This window comes from Oncorhynchus masou, chromosome 15 (assembly GCF_036934945.1).
Source record: "Oncorhynchus masou masou isolate Uvic2021 chromosome 15, UVic_Omas_1.1, whole genome shotgun sequence".
In the NCBI taxonomy this organism is placed as follows: Eukaryota; Metazoa; Chordata; class Actinopteri; order Salmoniformes; family Salmonidae; genus Oncorhynchus; species Oncorhynchus masou.
The window spans coordinates 23,356,736-23,373,828 of record NC_088226.1 but is presented as its reverse complement, the minus strand read 5'-3'; the positions used below and the strand labels follow the sequence as shown (position 1 = coordinate 23,373,828).

The following is a 17,093-nucleotide window of genomic DNA, read 5'->3' as shown; positions in this document are numbered from 1 at the left end:
CCCTCTCTCCAATGGGCCTGGCTGCTAGCTGAGAGGCTGGGGGGCGATGCTGGAGCAGTCAGTGACCAGCAGGCCCACGGTTGAGCTGCCTGACAGAGACACGGCCACAGCCATGGTACCGGTCCCCGCGGGGCTACTGCTGGGGCTGGGGGCGCCCTGGACCTGGGTGACGGCGTGGGTGCCCATGTGGCCCTGGAGCTGGGTGGGTGTCTTGCACTGCACCCCACACAGTTGGCACAGCAGCACCCCGCCGGCACCGGCCCCGCCGAACATGCCCCGCGTCCCTCCGCTCTCCTTCCACTCCTGGCCGTGGTGTTTCTGAGCGTGGACACGCAGATAGGTGAGGGTAGTGAAGCCTGGAGGGAGATGGGAGGGAGCGGGAGGGAGAGAGAGCATTGAGAAATAAGAAAAGGCGAGGAACAAAAGAGAAGGACATATGAGAGATGAGGAATGAGAGAGGGATACCTGTGTGACCACCTCCGTTACACAGGTATTCTCCTTTCCTTTCACACGTAAAAAATAACATGGAAGTCCACTCACTGCGGTTGCACAGGTGGCAGGCGTGGTGCTGTGATTGGTTGTGGACCCTCATATGATCAGTGATGTAGGCGGCAGAGAGAAGCTTGCCACAAATGTGGCACGGCACCTTCTCCTCGTGGCGAATCAGGTGGGCACGGAGACGGTCCCGCGTGGCGAAGGCAGACGTGCAGGTCTGTGTAGCACACGCGCCCGCACACACACACACAAAACCATTGTTGAAGCTTGGACATTTTGACATTTTTCTTCTCCACTATATTTTAGAAGCTAGGCAGGTCAATGCCATTAAATTGCCTATAACACATTCATACAGTGTATACATAGAAGCAAGGGACATACGACAGGAAACAAGTTTGAAAACAGGGAGAAAGAACAAAGCAAGAGTTCAAATGTTGTCCCCCACGAATGATGCAGTGTCTGGGAGATCGGTCATTCAGTAGCTTTTAAGTGTTTTTCACAAAATCCCAAATAGTATAAAATCCATCATGGCAAACCTTATGCGTCCCTGAGTTAAATTTGCTCTTTGTGAGCCGGGACCTATGTACCGAATGGAATGACTTTAAGTCAAACCGGTTGAGGGGCATGACCTTTCAAAGTTAGCATTTTCATCGCTTGTTATAGCGCCACCATCTGGCCAATCAGTGTCATTTTGTAAATGACTGATCTTTATGGCAAGACCCATCTGAGATATTACAAGTGACTTACTAACTGTGACAAATGGACCGAGACAGATTAATTGCGAGGGTCAATAATAGAAAGAGAGAGAGTGAAAGCGTTAAAGCGAGTTAGAAAGAAGAGGATTACCGGGCATTTGAAGGGTCTCTCAGTGGAGTGCACCTGTCTGACGTGACTGTTGAGGTGGTCGGGTCTAGAACAGACAGGAGAAAGGATTAAGATCCCACGTGTGTCTTATCTGTGTCTTATCGGTCATTTCTCGTCGATAGAGCTACCCTTGCAAAACAGACGTCACTTAGAACTGAATTCTATTAGAACTCCAGACTAATTTCACAAATGTGTGCATGTACATACACAGTACCAGTCAAAAGTTTGGACACACCTACTCATTCAAGGGTTTTTCTTTATTTTTACTATTTTCTACATTGTAGAATAATAGTGAAGACATCAAAACTATGAAATAACACATATGGAATCATGTAGTAAGCAAAAAATCTAAATATATTTTATATGAGATTCTTCAAAGTAGCCACCCTTTTCCTTGATGACAGCTTTGCACACTCTTGGTATTCTCTCAACCAGCTTCACCTGCAATGCTTTTCCAACAGTCTTGAAGGAGTTCCCAAATATGCTGAGCATTTGTTGGCTGCTTTTCCTTCACTCTGCGGTCCAACTCATCCCAAACCATTTCAATTGGGTTGAGGTCGGGCGATTGTGGACGCCAGGTCATCTGATGCAGCACTCAATCACTCTCCTTCTTGGCCAAAGAGCCCTTACATAGCCTGGAGGTGTGTTTTGGGTCATGGTTTTGTTAAAAAACAAATGATAGTCCCACTAAGCGCAAACCAGATGGCATGGCGTATCGCTGCAGAATGCTGTGGTAGCCATGCTGGTTAAGTGTGCCTTGAATTCGAAATAAATCACAGACAGTGTCACCAGCAAAGCACCCCCACACCATCACACCTCCTCCTCCATGCTTTAAACTGATGTATCTTTTGACAAACATCTCAAGACTTTCAAGGACAGCTTTTTTCCATCGACGTAATATTGCAAAAATCAGGAACTTTCTGTCCAAAAATTATGCAGAAAAATTAATCCATGCTTTTGTTCTAGGTTAGACTACTGCAATGCTCTACTTTCCAGCTACCCGGTTAAATCACTAAATAAACTTCAATTAGTGCTAAATACGGCTGCTAGAATCCTGACTAGAACGAAAAAATGTGATATACTCCAGTTACTCCAGCGCTAGCCTCCCTACACTGGCTTCCTGTTAAGGCAAGGGCTGATTTCAAGGTTTTACTGCTAACCTACAAAGCATTACATGGACTTGCTCCTACCTATCTTTCCGAATTGGTCCTGTCGTACATACCTACACGTACGCTACGGTCACAAGATGCAGGCCTGCTTGTCCCTAGAATGTCTAAGCAAACAGCTGGAGGCAGGGCTTTCTCCTATAGAGCTCCATTTTTATGGAATGGTCTGCCTACCCATGTAAGAGACGCAAACTCGGTCTCAACCTTTAAGTCTTTACTGAAGACTCATCTCTTCAGTAGGTCATATGATTGAGTGTAGTCTGGCCCAGGAATGTGAAGGTGAACGGAAAGGCTCTGGAGCAACGAACCGCCCTTGATGTCTCTGTCTGGCCGGTTCCCCTCTTTCCACTGGGATTCTCTGCCTCTAACCCTATTACAGGGGCTGAGTCACTGGCTTACTGGTGCTCTTCCATGCCATCCCTAGGAGGGGTGCGTCTCTTGAGTGGATTGAGTCACTGACGTGGTCTTCCTGTCTGGGTTGGCGCCCTCCCTTGGGTTGAGCCGTGGCGGAGATCTTTGTGGGCTATACTCGGTCTTGTCTCAGGATGGTAAGTTGGTGGTTGAAGATATCCCTCTAGTGGTGTGGGGGCTGTGCTTTGGCAAAGTGGGTGGGGTTATATCCTGCCTGTTTGGCCCTGTCCGGGGGTATCATCGGATGGGGCCACAGTGTCTCCTGACCCCTCCTGTCTCAGCCTCCAGTATTTATGCTACAGTAGTTTATGTGTCAGGGGGCTAGGGTCAGTCTGTTACATCTGGAGTATTTCTCCTGTCTTATCCGTTGTCCTGTGTGAATTTAAGTATGCTCTCTCTAATTCTCTCTTCCTCTCTTTCTTTCTCTCTCCCGGAGGACCTGAGCCCTAGGACCATGCCTCAGGACTACCTGGCATGATGACACCTTGCTGTCCCCAGTCCACCTGGCCATGCTGCTGCTCCAGTTTCAACTGTTCTGCCTGCGGCTATGGAACCCTGACCTGTTCACCGGACGTGCTACCTGTCCCAGACCTGCTGTTTTCAACTCTCTAGAGACAGCATGAAAAGCCAAATGACATTTATTCCTGAGGTGCTGACTTGTTGCACCCTCGACAACTACTGTGATTATTATTATTTGACCATGCTGGTCATTTATGAAAATTTGAACATCTTGGCCATGTTCTGTTATGATCACCACTCAGCACAGCCAGAAGAGGACAGACCACCCCTCATAGCCTGGTTCCTCTCTAGGTTTCTTCCTAGGTTTTGGCTTTTCTAGGGAGTTTTTCCTAGCCACCGTGCTTCTACACCTGCATTGCTTGCTGTTTTGGGGTTTTAGGCTGGGTTTCTGTACAGCACTTTGATATATCAGCTGATGTAAGAAGGGCTATATAAATACATTTGATTTGATTTACGGTGGGATCCACATATGCAGAGATTATCTGTTCACCTACTTTGCATATCACAAAGACACGGCGGTTGGAACCTAAAATCTCATCAGACCAAATGACAGATTTCCACCGGTCTAATGTCCATTGCTAGCAAGTCTCTTCTTCTTATTGGTGTCTTTTAGTAGTGCTTTCTTTGCAGCAATTCGACCATGAAAGCCTGATTCACGCAGTCCCCTCTGAACAGTTGATGTTGAGATGTGTCTGTTACTTGAACTCTGTGAAGCATTTATTTGGGCTGCAATTTCTGACGCTGGTAACTCTAATGAACTCTAAGACTCTGGTAACTCTAAGACTCTGGGTCTTCCTTTCCTGTCGCGGTCCTCATGAGAGCCAGTTTATCATTGCGTTTAATGGTTTTTGCGACCGCACTTGAAGAAATGTTCAAAGTTCTTGAAATTTTCCAGATTGACTGACCTGTCTTAAAGTAATGATGGACTGTTGTTTCTTGCCATAATATGGACTTGGTCTTTTACCAAATAGGGCTATATTCTGTACACCACCCCTACGTTGTCACAACACAACTGATTGGCTCAAATTAATTTTTAACAAGGCACACATGTGAATTGAAATGCATTCCAGGTGACTACCTCATGAAGCGGTTGAGAGAATGCCAAGTGTGCAAAGCTGTCAACAAGGCAGAGGGTGGCTACTTTGAAGAATCTCAAATATAAAATATATTTTGATTTGCTTAACACTTTTTTAGTGACTACATATGTGTTATTTCATAGTTTTAATGTCTTCACTATTATTCTGCAATGTAGAAAATACAAAAAATAAAGAAAATCCTGGAATGAGTAGGTAGGTGTGTCCAAACTTTTGACTGGTATTGTATGTGCATGTGTTTATACTTGTTTCACAATTGAACCCTCCCCCCACCCACCACTCAGTCATCCCCCTTCTCACCGTGAGAATCCCTTGGCGCAGTGGGGGCAGACGTAAGGTTTCTCCACCCCTCCTTGGTGTGAGCGTACATGGTAGCTCATGCGGTCTTTCCTCTTGAAGCGCTGCTGGCAGATTGGACAGTGATAGGGCTTTTCGTCCGAGTGTGAAAGCCGGTGGCGGTTCAGGTGGTACACATCTCGGAAGGCCTTCCCACAGGCCTCACATGCATGGTTCTTCCTCACCTGGTTGGGGCTAGGGTTGGGGTAGGGTTGAGGCCCCTGGTTCTGGTTCTAGGTTTGATGAGAAGAAAGGGACAGTTGGCTATTGCTGGCTGTGGGGTAAGTATAGCTACTCTTGCTTCATTGCACAATAAAGTAGGCGAGGAGAGAGTGAGAACGGCATAGGGAGCAGCAAATGATTCTTCAATAATTATGAGAAAACAGGCACCAACCAACCTGTACCATTGTCCCGGCAACCACAACTGCAGCTTGGAGCACCTGGGGCGCAGCCATGGTGACGGTCGCTGGGGCGATGGCCACCGCAACAGGTTGGCCCTCCTGGTTTCCAAGTGGGGAGGGTTGGGGGAGGGATTCTGCGGGAGGAGGATGAGAGGGCAAAGAGAGGTGGAGGAGGGAGAGAGGGATTGTTTGCCGCCCCCCTCCTCCTCCCTTGCTCCCGTCCTCCCTCTCTCTGGCTGCTCTGTCCTTCATTTTGATGCCAGTGTGCACCGACTGATGGCGCCGGAGGTTGTAGTTGTTCTTAAACTGCTTGTTACATGTGGCGCAGATGTGTGTGGGCCGGCCAGGCTTGGAGACGGCCTTCTCTAAAGGAGAGATGGAAAATAAAGAGAGAGGAAAGAGAGAGAGAAAGAGAGGGGAAAAGGAAAGAGGGAAAACAAAAGTGTGAGAGAACGTAACTCCTGAAAGGGAACTAAGGGTAGAGATTGTGGGTTGGGATTCCTACATGGGCCAGACATAATGAATAAGTAAGCTATTGGGTCCCTCTACATCTGTATACTGTAAGTTGTTTAGGATGAAAGCATCTGGTGAATGACCACCCAGCAAGCACATTTGGTTCCTTGGAAGTTGTGAGAATGTACGTTTTTGATTTCCCATTGGTTCTGGGAATGAAGCCACAAGTTTCTTGACCCCTGACCGGTAAAACGCAAAGCTTTCTAAACATTTTGAGAACAGAAGTGAACATTTTGCCTGTTCTGTGAACGCTCATTTTTATATTGCAGGGAGGTTCTAAGAACATTTTACTCTGGTTTCCTGAAAGTTTTCCTGGAAGGTTTTATTAAGGTTCTGAGAAGGGAAATTATAGGTCATTTGATGGTAACATGTTTCTGTAAAACTTTTAATAACACTGCTAACTTAGTTTGGGTTAACTGTTTTGAAATCCAAGCATAGATAGGACACATGGAAGTAAATTTGCTTAGGCATTAAACATGCAAACACATTTACTTTTGATTGTGAAACGTCAGTGAGGTTCAAACCTATGATCTTCTGTTCTCTATCTATAGAATTAGTCCACTGCGCCACCAGGATGAACTAGAAAGGCAATTTTTTTCACATTTTTGTCTTTTCAAACAGACCCCATTTCAAAGGAAACAACCACTCATTAAGATCAGGTGTGGCCAATTAGTTGGTGCGGCCAACACACTTAATATGATAGAGGATGGAAAGAGTTTTGTTTATTCTGAGAACGGAATGTATATGTTTTTAAATAACATTCTTAGAACGTTCTCTGAACGTTACTAAAGTTTTCTTGTTTTTTTTATGGAAAGTTTTCTTAACATTCTCGGAACAATTTGAGAACATGACTTTAAATAGAACCATGAGGAAACCTATAGCAAACGTTACGCTGAAGTACTGAAATTCCCACAGAAGAACGTTGTTTCTTAACATTCTTGGGACAATGTGAGAACATGACTTTAAATAGAACCATGAGGAAACCTGTAACAAACGTTATGCTGAAGTACTGAAATTCCCACAGAAGAATATGTTTCTTAACCGTCTCTGAACTATTTGAGAACATTCTCAAAGTCAAACCAGTTGGAGAACATCTGAGAATTGGAGAACATCCAAATTTGTAATTAAATGTAACTATGTTTGAACTTTTAGTAAACGTAGTAGTTCTGTTAAAGTCAGGGACACAACTTTCACTGGGAGAAATGGCATTTTTGTCCCCCCCTAGTTTTATCATTGCACTGTGATGCCAAAAACGGCGCTGGTATGTTTAGGACCATGCGGACGCCTTAGAACGGTCAGGTAGGCTGTTTGGAGGTGTCAGACAGCTGGATTTAGGACCACATGGACACCAAAGAGCGGGTGGATAGGCTGTGTGAAGGCAAAGCTTTTGAAAAGCTGGCTGGACCAGCACAGGAGAGTTGAACAGAGGCAGCTGCTCTCAGTGTGTATGTGTTGAGCTCTTTCTCTGAGTTGTAAAAGCAAGCAGAGCAGAAACTGGCTACTCTTTAGTTGACTGATGTAGCTGGAAAGGTAACTGCTGTTTAACTTAATAGAAGAAAGAAACAAGTGTTCCCAGTGCTAGTAGTGTAACTGATATGTAACTTTAGCTGATGTTTTATACCCTCTTGACTGAGGTGAATGAATTCGTTAGCTAGTAGTTACCACAGTCAGTTCACCTCTAGCCTGTAGCTATCTGTCAGATAGCGATATGAGGTGGCATTTATTACTATCTAACAGCTGTTTGTATGGAAATGTTCTGTAGCCTTTTTGTCCCATTTCAACAGAAGTAAATGAACTTCGCTAGCTTTCACCAGTTGATGTACCATCAGAGAGAGAGCTGGCCAAAAGTAGGTATTATTTATGCCTCATTCACATTAGACCTGAATCAAACAATGAAACCAGCGGCCAAACGATTGAAGACGGATAATTCTAATGTTTTTTGTTGTTGTGGAATGTGAGTTTTTATTCGAGGCAGTATAGCAGTGTAATGTTATTGATTTGTCAGTTTCCCTAACTAATTCCCTATTTTTATAACTGACACAGTAATAAACAGCTCTACAGGCTTCACTGTTATGGTGCACCGTCAGTACACAACACTATGATCATCATGTCTTAGCAGGATCAGATGGCGATAGTTTAATTTTATTTGTATTTAACTCGGCAAGTCAGTTATTTGAACAAGGGACTGCAGTGACACGTCTTGCACTGAAATGCAGTGCCTTAGACCGCTGAGCCACTCGGGGGCGCCACTCGGGAGCCCCATAACATGCCAAGCAGGGTCAGACAGCCAGGAAAGACCAGTCTACGGAGCTCAGGTGAATTTTGCAGTATATTCACAATATCAGTGAATGTCCATCTTGAATTGATGGATAGACCTACAGTAGCTACAGGAAAACATTTAAAGATTAAGGTTACAGTCTGGGATCTGGAAATAATGGTAATTTCAACTATTGAACCACTGATTCTATTCTTGGATAATAAAATTTATAAATGTACACCAAGGTAATTCTTTGTCATGCCTCATTTTAGGAGGTGGGGATGTGTCTCTGCAGGGTCAGGCAGCCAGGGAAGACCAGTCTGTGACGGAGCTGAGGTGAATTTTAGCAGATACACTATTCTCTCTGTGCAGCAAACAATGGAGAAGACAGAAACATCAAAGATTGAAACTATTTTAAGGCAGTCTGATAAACCTCCAAAGTTCATTTCCAAACTGTTACAAGGGTTAAATCAGGCATGATTTAACGATGACACAAAGCATGAAAAACAACAATGTGAGGAAGACCTGGTAGAAGATATTGATGATGATGCATGGATACAAATATGATTGAATGCCCAGTCATGTTCATATAATCTTAGACATAAATTACTGCAGTTTAAGACAGTTCCACGGAACGTACTAAACTCAGCAAAAAAAGAAACGTCCTCTCACTGTCAACTGCGTTTATTTTCAGCAAACTTAACATGTGTAAATATTTGTATGAACATTTCTGGGGGGAATGGCCCTAGCCCCCACCCTCCGATCCAACAGGTCCCAGACCTGCTCAAGAGGATTGAGATCAGGGCTCTTCACTGGCCATAACAGAACACTGACATTCCTGTCTTGCAGGAAATCACGCACAGAACAAGCAGTATGGCTGGTGGCATTGTCTGCAGGAAGGGTACCACATTAGGGAGGAGGATGTCTTCTCTGTAACGCACAGCGTTGAGATTGCCTGCAATGCAGTAGCGTGCCGTGGTCCTGGGGCCTGGGCCTTCAGTGAAGTCCTACACAGTCCCAACCGAATTAATCCACCTCTTATTACCATCATTATGATGCCATGGCTCTAGACTATACATTTAGACAGAAACGCAGTATAACCAGGCGTTGCGTCACCTTGAAATTTACATTTTTATTCAGAGAATTGCAGGGGAAGAGTACAATACCTTTTCATTGTGCAGCTTCGTTGCCCTGTGCGCTTGTTTGTTGAGCTGTAGATCCACTCGGGTGTCCCCAAAGGTTTTCAAAAGCACCATTGTTTGTAAGTGCCCAGCCGTACTTTGGTGTCTCGTTGCTGCCTTGGTTAGACAACTCAGGTTTGCAAAGCCAGTGTGACTCCAAACACCAAATCGATCACTTGCAAATACTAGGCATTCCCAGCAGTACAGTTTGCAGTGCTTCTCGGAGCCTGTCTTTGTAGCGTCGGCTTTGAAGCGTCGGCGTCTACCTCTCCTGACAATGTCTAACTTTTCTTGAAAAGTTGGTCTTGAGAATGGCGTTATAATTATATCCTCGACCAAATCAATATCTTCTCCTTCCGCCATTGTGGGTTGAAAAAACAGTTTAGTAGTACGGGAATTAATTTGTTAATCAATCGTTGATCAATTTCAGTTTCCTAGTTGGTAATCCAATCAAAAGACGTGCAGGCACTACACCTGCTAGCTGGCTCCTGTGTAACACTGGAGCCAGCCAGCAGGCGTACAATAGCCAACTCTAAAGCTGATTGGTTGACACAAAATTTTAATTTCCATTCACTTTAAGCTACAAGCGCCCGCACTGTTGATTCTGAAGGCCTGAGGGCAGATTTTAGACCCCTGGCAACACATGATGGCTGAATATGATTGGATAAAATATCTAACATAAAGACCAGCCCTCCAAATCTCAACCTGGAGCTGGAAGCAGTGCAACCAAGAGGAACGCTATGAAATGAAGAGTGTAACTCTTACTCTGGGGAATAATTTAATACATATTTGTGGGAAAATATATATCTTTTTTAAAGTATTTTCTGATGATGTTTAGGCCAGCAGAGAAGGCCTTGCTGGCCCTGACGACCCACCACTGCTGCAATGACAACAAGCTCATTCTGATGATGCTGTGACACACCGCCCCAGACCTTGACGGACCCTCCACCTCCAAACCGATCCCGCTCCAGAGTACAGGCCTCAGTGTAACGCTCATTCCTTTGACGAAAAAAGCGAATACGACCATCACCCCTGGTGAGACAAAACCGCGACTTGTCAGCGAAGAGCACCTTTTGCCAGTCCTGTCTCGTCCAGCGAAAGTGGGTTTGTGCCCATAGGCGACGTTGTTGGCGGTGATGTCTGGTGAGGACCTGCCTTACAACAGGCCTATAAGCCCTCAGTCCAGCCTCTCTCAGTCTATTGTGGATGGTCTGAGCACTGACTCGGGCAGTTGTTGTTGCCATCCAAGATTAAAGGTATATACTGGGCAACTTTCATAAGGTCTGCATGCCTTATATGGAATACAGTATGACAAAAGGAGTCAGTATTGAAAACATGCCCACGTCAGGGGAGATACCTATTTAGGCAATCCCTAGGTGCTGGACTGCTCAGTCCTGGCCCCGGGGGTCAACCGTCCTGTGGGTTGTCACTCTGGCCTTGGCATAACACACCCAAAACCAATAATGAATGGGATTCTGGCCTTCTAGGCAGTGTTCCTCTTTCCAGTGTCTGTCTTCTTTTGCCCATCTTAATCTTTTATTTTTATTGACCAGTCTGAGATATGGCTTTTTCTTTGCAACTCTGCCTAGAAGGCCAGCATCCCGGAGTCGCTTCTTCACTGTTGACGTTGAGACTGGTGTTTTGCGGGTACTATTTAAATGAAGCTGCCAGTTAAGGACTTGTGAGGTGTCTGTTTCTCAAACTAGACACTCTAATGTACTTGTCCTCTTGCTCAGTTGTGCAACGGGGCCTCCCACTCCTCTTTCTATTCTGGTTAGCGACAGTTTGCGCTGTTCTGTGAAGGGAGTAGTACAAAGCGTTGTACGAGATCTTCAGTTTCTTGGCAATATCCCACATGGAATAGCCTTCATTTCTCAAAACAAGAATAGACTGACAAGTTTCAGAAGAAAGTTCTTTGTTTATGGACATTTATGAGCCTGTAATCGAACACACAAATGCTGATGCTCCAGATACTCAACTAGTCCCGAGAAGAAGGACAGTTTTATTGCCTCTTTAATCAGAACAACAGTTTTCAGCTATGCTAACATAATTGCAAATGGGTTTTCTAATGATCAATTAGCCTTTTAAAATAATAAACTTGGATTAGCTAACACAACGTGCCATTGGAACACAGGAGTGATGGTTGCTGATAATGGGCCTCTATACGCCTATATATACACTGCTCAAAATAATAAAGGGAACACTAAAATAACACATCCTAGATCTGAATGAATGAAATATTCTTATTAAAATACTTTTTTCTTTACATAGTTGAATGTGCTGACAACAAAATCACACAAAAATGATTAATGGAAGTCAAATTGATCAACCCATGGAGGTCCAACTTTGATGTAATGTCCTTAAAACAAGTCAAAATGAGGCTCAGTAGTGTGTGTGGCCTCCATGTGCCTGTATGACCTCCCTACAACGCCTGGGCATGCTCCTGATGAGGTGGTGGATGGTCTCCTGAGGGATCTCCTCCCAGACCTGGACTAAAGCATCCGCCAACTCCTGGACAGTCTGTGGTGCAACGTGGCATTGGTGGATGGAGCGAGATATGATGTCCCAGATATGTTCAATTGGATTCAGGTCTGGGGAACGGGCGGACCAGTCCATAACATCAATGCCTTCCTCTTGCAGGAACTGCTGACACACTCCAGCCACATGAGGTCTAGCATGGTCTTGCATTAGGAGGAACCCAGGGTCAACCGCACCAGCATATGGTCTCACAAGGGGTCTGAGGATCTCATCTCGGTACCTAATGGCAGTCAGGCTACCTCTGGCGAGCACATTGAGGGCTGTGCGGCCCCCCAAAGAAATGCCACCCCACACCATGACTGACCCACCAACAAACCGGTCATGCTGGAGGATGTTGCAGGCAGCAGAACGTTCTCCACTGCGTCTCCAGACTGTCACGTCTGTCACCTGTGCTCAGTGTGAACCTGCTTTCATCTGTGACGAGCAAATGGCGCCAGGTGGCGAATTTGCCAATCTTGGTGTTCTCTGGCAAATGCCAAACGTCCTGCACGGTGTTGGGCTGTAAGCACAACCCCCACCTGTGGACGTCGGGCCCTCATACCACCCTCATGGAGTCTGTTTCTGACCGTTTGAGCAGACACATGCACATTTGTGGCCTGCTGGAGGTCACTTTGCAGGGCTCTGGCAGTGCTCCTCCTGCTCCTCCTTGCACAAAGGCAGAGGTAGCGGTCCTGCTGCTGGGTTGTTGCCCTCCTACGGCCTCCTCCACGTCTCCTGATGTACTGGCCTGTTTCCTGGTAGCGCCTCCATGCTCTGGACACTACGCTGACAGACACAGCAAACCTTCTTGCCACAGCTCGCATTGATGTACCATCCTACCTGAGCCACTCCGTCTCATGCTACCACTAGAGTGAAAGCACCGCCAGCATTCAAAAGTGACCAAAACATCAACCAGGAAGCATAGGAACTGAGAAGTGGTCTGTGGTCACCACCTGCAGAACCACTTCTTTATTGGGGGTGTCTTGCTAATTGCCTATAATTTCCACCTGTTGTCTATTCCATTTGCACAACAGCATGTGACATTTATTGTCAATCAGTGTTGCTTCCTAAGTGGACAGTTTGATTTCACAGAAGTGTGATTGACTTGGAGTTACATTGTGTTAAGTGTTCCCTTTATTTTTTTGAGCAGTGTATATCCATAAAAAGAAATCTACTGTTTCCAGCTACAATAGTTATTTACAACATTAACAATGTCTACACTGTATTTCTGATCAATTTGATGTTATATTAATGGGTAAAAAATGTACTTTTATTTCAAAAACAAGGACATTTCGAAGTGACCCCAAACTTTTGAGCGGTAGTGTATGGTTCTCAGAACATTATGTGCGTGCTGGGCAGAAACTGTGATGTAATATTGTTGCACTGCTCTCACCATCACAGATGTAGACGATTCACTCATTATTTTTTTATTACATTTCTTTGTCTTTTTTTATCTCTCTCACAACCTCTCATTTTAGTCCTCCTCTCTCTCTCTCCACCCCTCTCTGTCTGTCACAAACATATGCAACAGACACAGGGAGTGTGAAAAGGACATTATTTCATGAAGTAAGAAATCCCATGGATCAGGGTGGGGCTGAAGAGATATCATATTGTATGTGCGTGTTTTCATCTTTGATATGTAAAGAGAGGACATCAAGGTGCTTCCGCTGAGTCTGCAGCAGCCGTGACTCTTGACAACAAGAAAAACTCTCTCTGCCCCTCCACTCCCCTCCTATCCAGTAGTTTATTGTGGATTCCATATGTGTTTATTGAATTAGAATAATATTGAATAAACATAGTGGTCCTCCGTGGCTCAGTCAGTAGAGCATGACGCTTGCAATGCCAGGATTAAATTTCCGCTGGGACCACGCATATTTTTTTTTGAGTGTCGCTTTAAAAGTGTCTTATAAATGGCATATATTATTATACTAATATTATCATTATAGACTTGTGGAATTGATCAATTGAGTAAATTGTACCTGATCCTGGCTGTATCTCAAATGGCAACCGCCACACTATTCCATACACAGTGCGCTACTTTTGACCCGAGCCATATGGCTGCTGGTCAAAAGTAGTGTACTATATAAGGAATAGGGTGCCTTTTGGGATATAGAACCTACATGCTCACCAGGTAAAGGCTCTTCATTCAGGGCGGCTGTGTCCACTGTGGATGGGGGCGGGACTATGTGCTCTGTAGGGGGGTTCTGGGCGGAGCCAGTCATGTCCGGAAGCAGCTCTGATTGGAGGGCTGTCTCAGACTGGGTCTGTGAGGGCGGAGTCTGGGGAAATGAGAGCAAGAATTAGCTGCTGAGGCTTGAAATACACATCATTGGAGGATCATGCCACCTTTGACCCCAGTCAGCACACACACAAGCTCTCACTCTTGCCCTCATAATCAATACTACAACAAATCTGTAAGGGGCACAGTTGGCAAATTGTCAGCTTAAGATTTATATGACATCACAAACATAATAAGCATGTGTATGATCCCAGGATCCCTGAGCATTCACTTCTGCATCCATAGCACTCTGAAGAGTGAGACATTAAACACAATTTGTATCTTTCTTTCTCTGACACACACACACACACACACACACAAACTTACCTGAAACAGAAAATTACTCCAAGAAGAATCCATTTTGAAGCAGGATGATGTCAGATACTTTTAGTCCAAGAGTCAAAACTAGAAATATATATCCACCTGAGACTTGGGCGCCAACCAACCATAGGCTGGGGCCAACTGATGAATCACTCCACCGGCTATAATGTCTGCAGCCTACCTAGTTCCTCTCTGCAGTTTCAAAATTCAAAAGGTGAATATCTCTGTGTGAAAGTTGAAATCGCGGTGCATTCAATAGCATAAATTATTATTGAAGATGAATGATCAATTTTGAAAGGCTGGCAGTTATATGACAATATTTTTTGACAGTAATGATAATGTTCAACTAAAATGTTGTTATATGGTGTGGGACGAAAGGATGCAACATGATATTATAACTAAAATGCGACAAAATGGTTGATGCATGCTTTTAATGATGCATTTACAATGCAATTTACATTGTATATTTATATTACAGCCTAAGAAGAAATCCTATTCTCAAATCCATGCAAAATTTGGTTATTACAAATAACGAAAAATATATAAAAAGTAATAATAATAAGTCCGCAGTTGTTTGTAAATACGTGGACGAAGAGTCATTTATTTCGATAGCTCCGTGAGGCCAAAGCGGTGGTGGATTCCAAAAGCCTCGGTGTTGCGTAAAATCGTGTCCCTAACTAGCGAGTCCCCGATCGGCCGCAATCGAAAGCTTCGCCTCGGCTTTTCAAACGAGAGGACGACATCTTTCTTTTTTTTTCTATTTCTCTCTCCCTCCCACCCTCGCTGTCTTTCTTCCTTTTATTTTTTTTACATCTCTTCTCCTCTCCCCTCTCTATCTATCCCCCGCCGCCGTGTCCCCTGTTTAAAGGGAAAGTATTTAGTGTGGCTTATGCACCCTCCTCTCTGTTCCCGTCTCCTCCGTGGCGTGCGCTGTTTTCAATAGACCCGTGCATCCGTCTTCTTGCCCCCGCGAGTTCGGCCGACATAAATACCTATTTTATCAACAGCTAGTAATAGAATTGCGCAAGATTGCCCCACTCCAAACTAACATATCACAACATCCTTATAGTGAGATAATATTGAGAATACCCAACTGGGTGACATCAATAGAAACGTATTAAGGCAATAAAACAAGATCACGCGCATCTTAAAGGTAAATATACATGCTTCAGGTGCAACAGCTTCAATATACATCAAAATGACAAAAACGTTGTTGTTTTCAATAGATTGTTAAGGCTAGAAGTGAGGTAGGCTAATGCTCCAGAGATACTGGACTTCTTACTCATATCTGCATCTCTGGCTGTAAAAATAATGCTGCTGCAAATTTGACTGTTGTAGGAGAGTTACAATGGTTATTCTATCAAACTTCAAATTACTGGAACAGTACACAAGGCAGAACAGAACATCTAGGTTAATGGTCAGTGGCCCAAGCCCAGTTCAGACAGGAGGGGAATCAGATTGCTAGGGAACTTAACTTTTGGTTTATACTTTAATTTGTTGCGCTACTAGTAGTGCCTATTGATGTTTAGGAGGCAGCTACAGCACCTGGAAGATACCATCTTCTGTTTTTATCTCATTGAATGTATTTGATTTAATCTGGGTGCTTACATCACTGTGAGCACCCTGGTACTACACTCGTAGCCCCTTTCTTCTCAGTCCTTGAAAACACTGAGCAAGAACAACTTGTGCATTGAAGACTGATGTGTTTCTGTACTGTCTTTTAATCATATCTTTGCAGAGCTACATAAAAGCCCTAAAAGACAGCCTTGATGTCACTCTTCATTTCTTGGTTGTTCTGTGATAAATACACTGAGTGTACAAAACATTATGAACAGTGTTCTTTCCATGACATAGATTGACCAGGTGAATCTAGGTGAAAGCTATGATCCCTTATTGAGGTCACTTGTTAAATCCAGTTCAATCAGTGTAGAGGAAGGGGGGTAGACAGGTTATAGAAAGATTTTTAAGCCTTGAGACAATTGAGACATGGATTGTGTATATGTGCCATTTAGATGGTGAATAATGGGCAAAACAAAATATTTAAGTTCCTATGAACGGGGCATGGTAGTCGGTGCCAGGGGCACCGGTTTGTGTCAAAACCTGCAAAGATTCTAAGTGTTTCCACATTCAACAGTTTCCATTGTGCATCAAGAATGGTTGACCATCCAAAGGACATCCAGCCAACTTGACACAACTGTGGGAAACATTAGAGTCGACATGGACCAGCATCCCTGTGGAACGCTTTCGTCACTTGGGGGTTGCTGTGCGAAGTTGCTGGAATTAGAACTCACTGTCATACACGTCGACTCAGAGCATCCCAAACATGCTCAATTGGTAACATGTCTGGTGATTATGCAGGCCATTAAAGTACAGGGACGATTTCAGATTCCAGGAATTGTGTACAGATCCTTGAGACATAGAGCCATGCATTATCATACTGAAACATGAGGTTATGGCGGTGAATGAATGGCACGACAATGTGTCTCAGGATCTCGTCACGGTATCTCTGTGCAGTCAAATTGCGATTGTGTTATTTTCCATAGTTTATACCTGTCCATACCATAACCCCACCGCCACCATGGGGCACTCTGTTCACAACGATGACATCAGCAAACCGCTTGCCCACACTACGCCATACATGTCTTCTGCGGTTGTGAGGCTGGTTGGACGTACTGCCAAATTCTCTAAAATAAAGTTGGAGGCGGCTTATCGTAGAGAAATGAACATTACATTTCTCTGG

The 17,093-nt window shown here is 44.5% G+C and overlaps 1 protein-coding gene across 2 annotated transcripts; it reads right to left on the bottom strand.

Annotated features, from left to right (window-relative positions):
• Positions 1–7: 7 nt before the first annotated feature.
• LOC135555975 (myc-associated zinc finger protein-like) lies at positions 8–15,435 on the bottom strand. 2 transcript variants are annotated; one of them, XM_064988814.1, is made up of 7 exons: positions 14,360–15,435; positions 13,883–14,033; positions 5,284–5,651; positions 4,850–5,118; positions 1,342–1,405; positions 541–712; positions 8–356 (listed from the first exon to the last, which is right to left on the bottom strand). In XM_064988814.1, the coding sequence occupies exons 1-7, from the start codon at positions 14,390–14,392 to the stop codon at positions 25–27; spliced, it is 1,389 nt and encodes a 462-aa protein (XP_064844886.1). In that variant the 5' UTR covers positions 14,393–15,435; the 3' UTR covers positions 8–24. The 2 variants fall into 2 exon arrangements, with proteins under 2 accessions (XP_064844886.1, XP_064844887.1); XM_064988815.1 differs by lacking the exon at positions 14,360–15,435 and having other exon boundaries at positions 5,284–5,646; positions 13,883–13,984.
• Positions 15,436–17,093: the final 1,658 nt, after the last annotated feature.

Bases quoted from the DNA above. Each gene is read 5' to 3' on its own strand.
- LOC135555975 (XM_064988814.1), bottom strand. From the start codon at position 14,392: ATGGATTCTTCTTGGAGTAATTTTCTGTTTCAG. The intron at 1,406-4,849 runs GTGAGAAGGGGG...TGTCTGTTCTAG, and splicing joins TGCGCCAAGGGATTCTCACG to ACCCGACCACCTCAACAGTC. The intron at 713-1,341 runs GTAATCCTCTTC...TGTGCTACACAG, and splicing joins AGAGACCCTTCAAATGCCCG to ACCTGCACGTCTGCCTTCGC.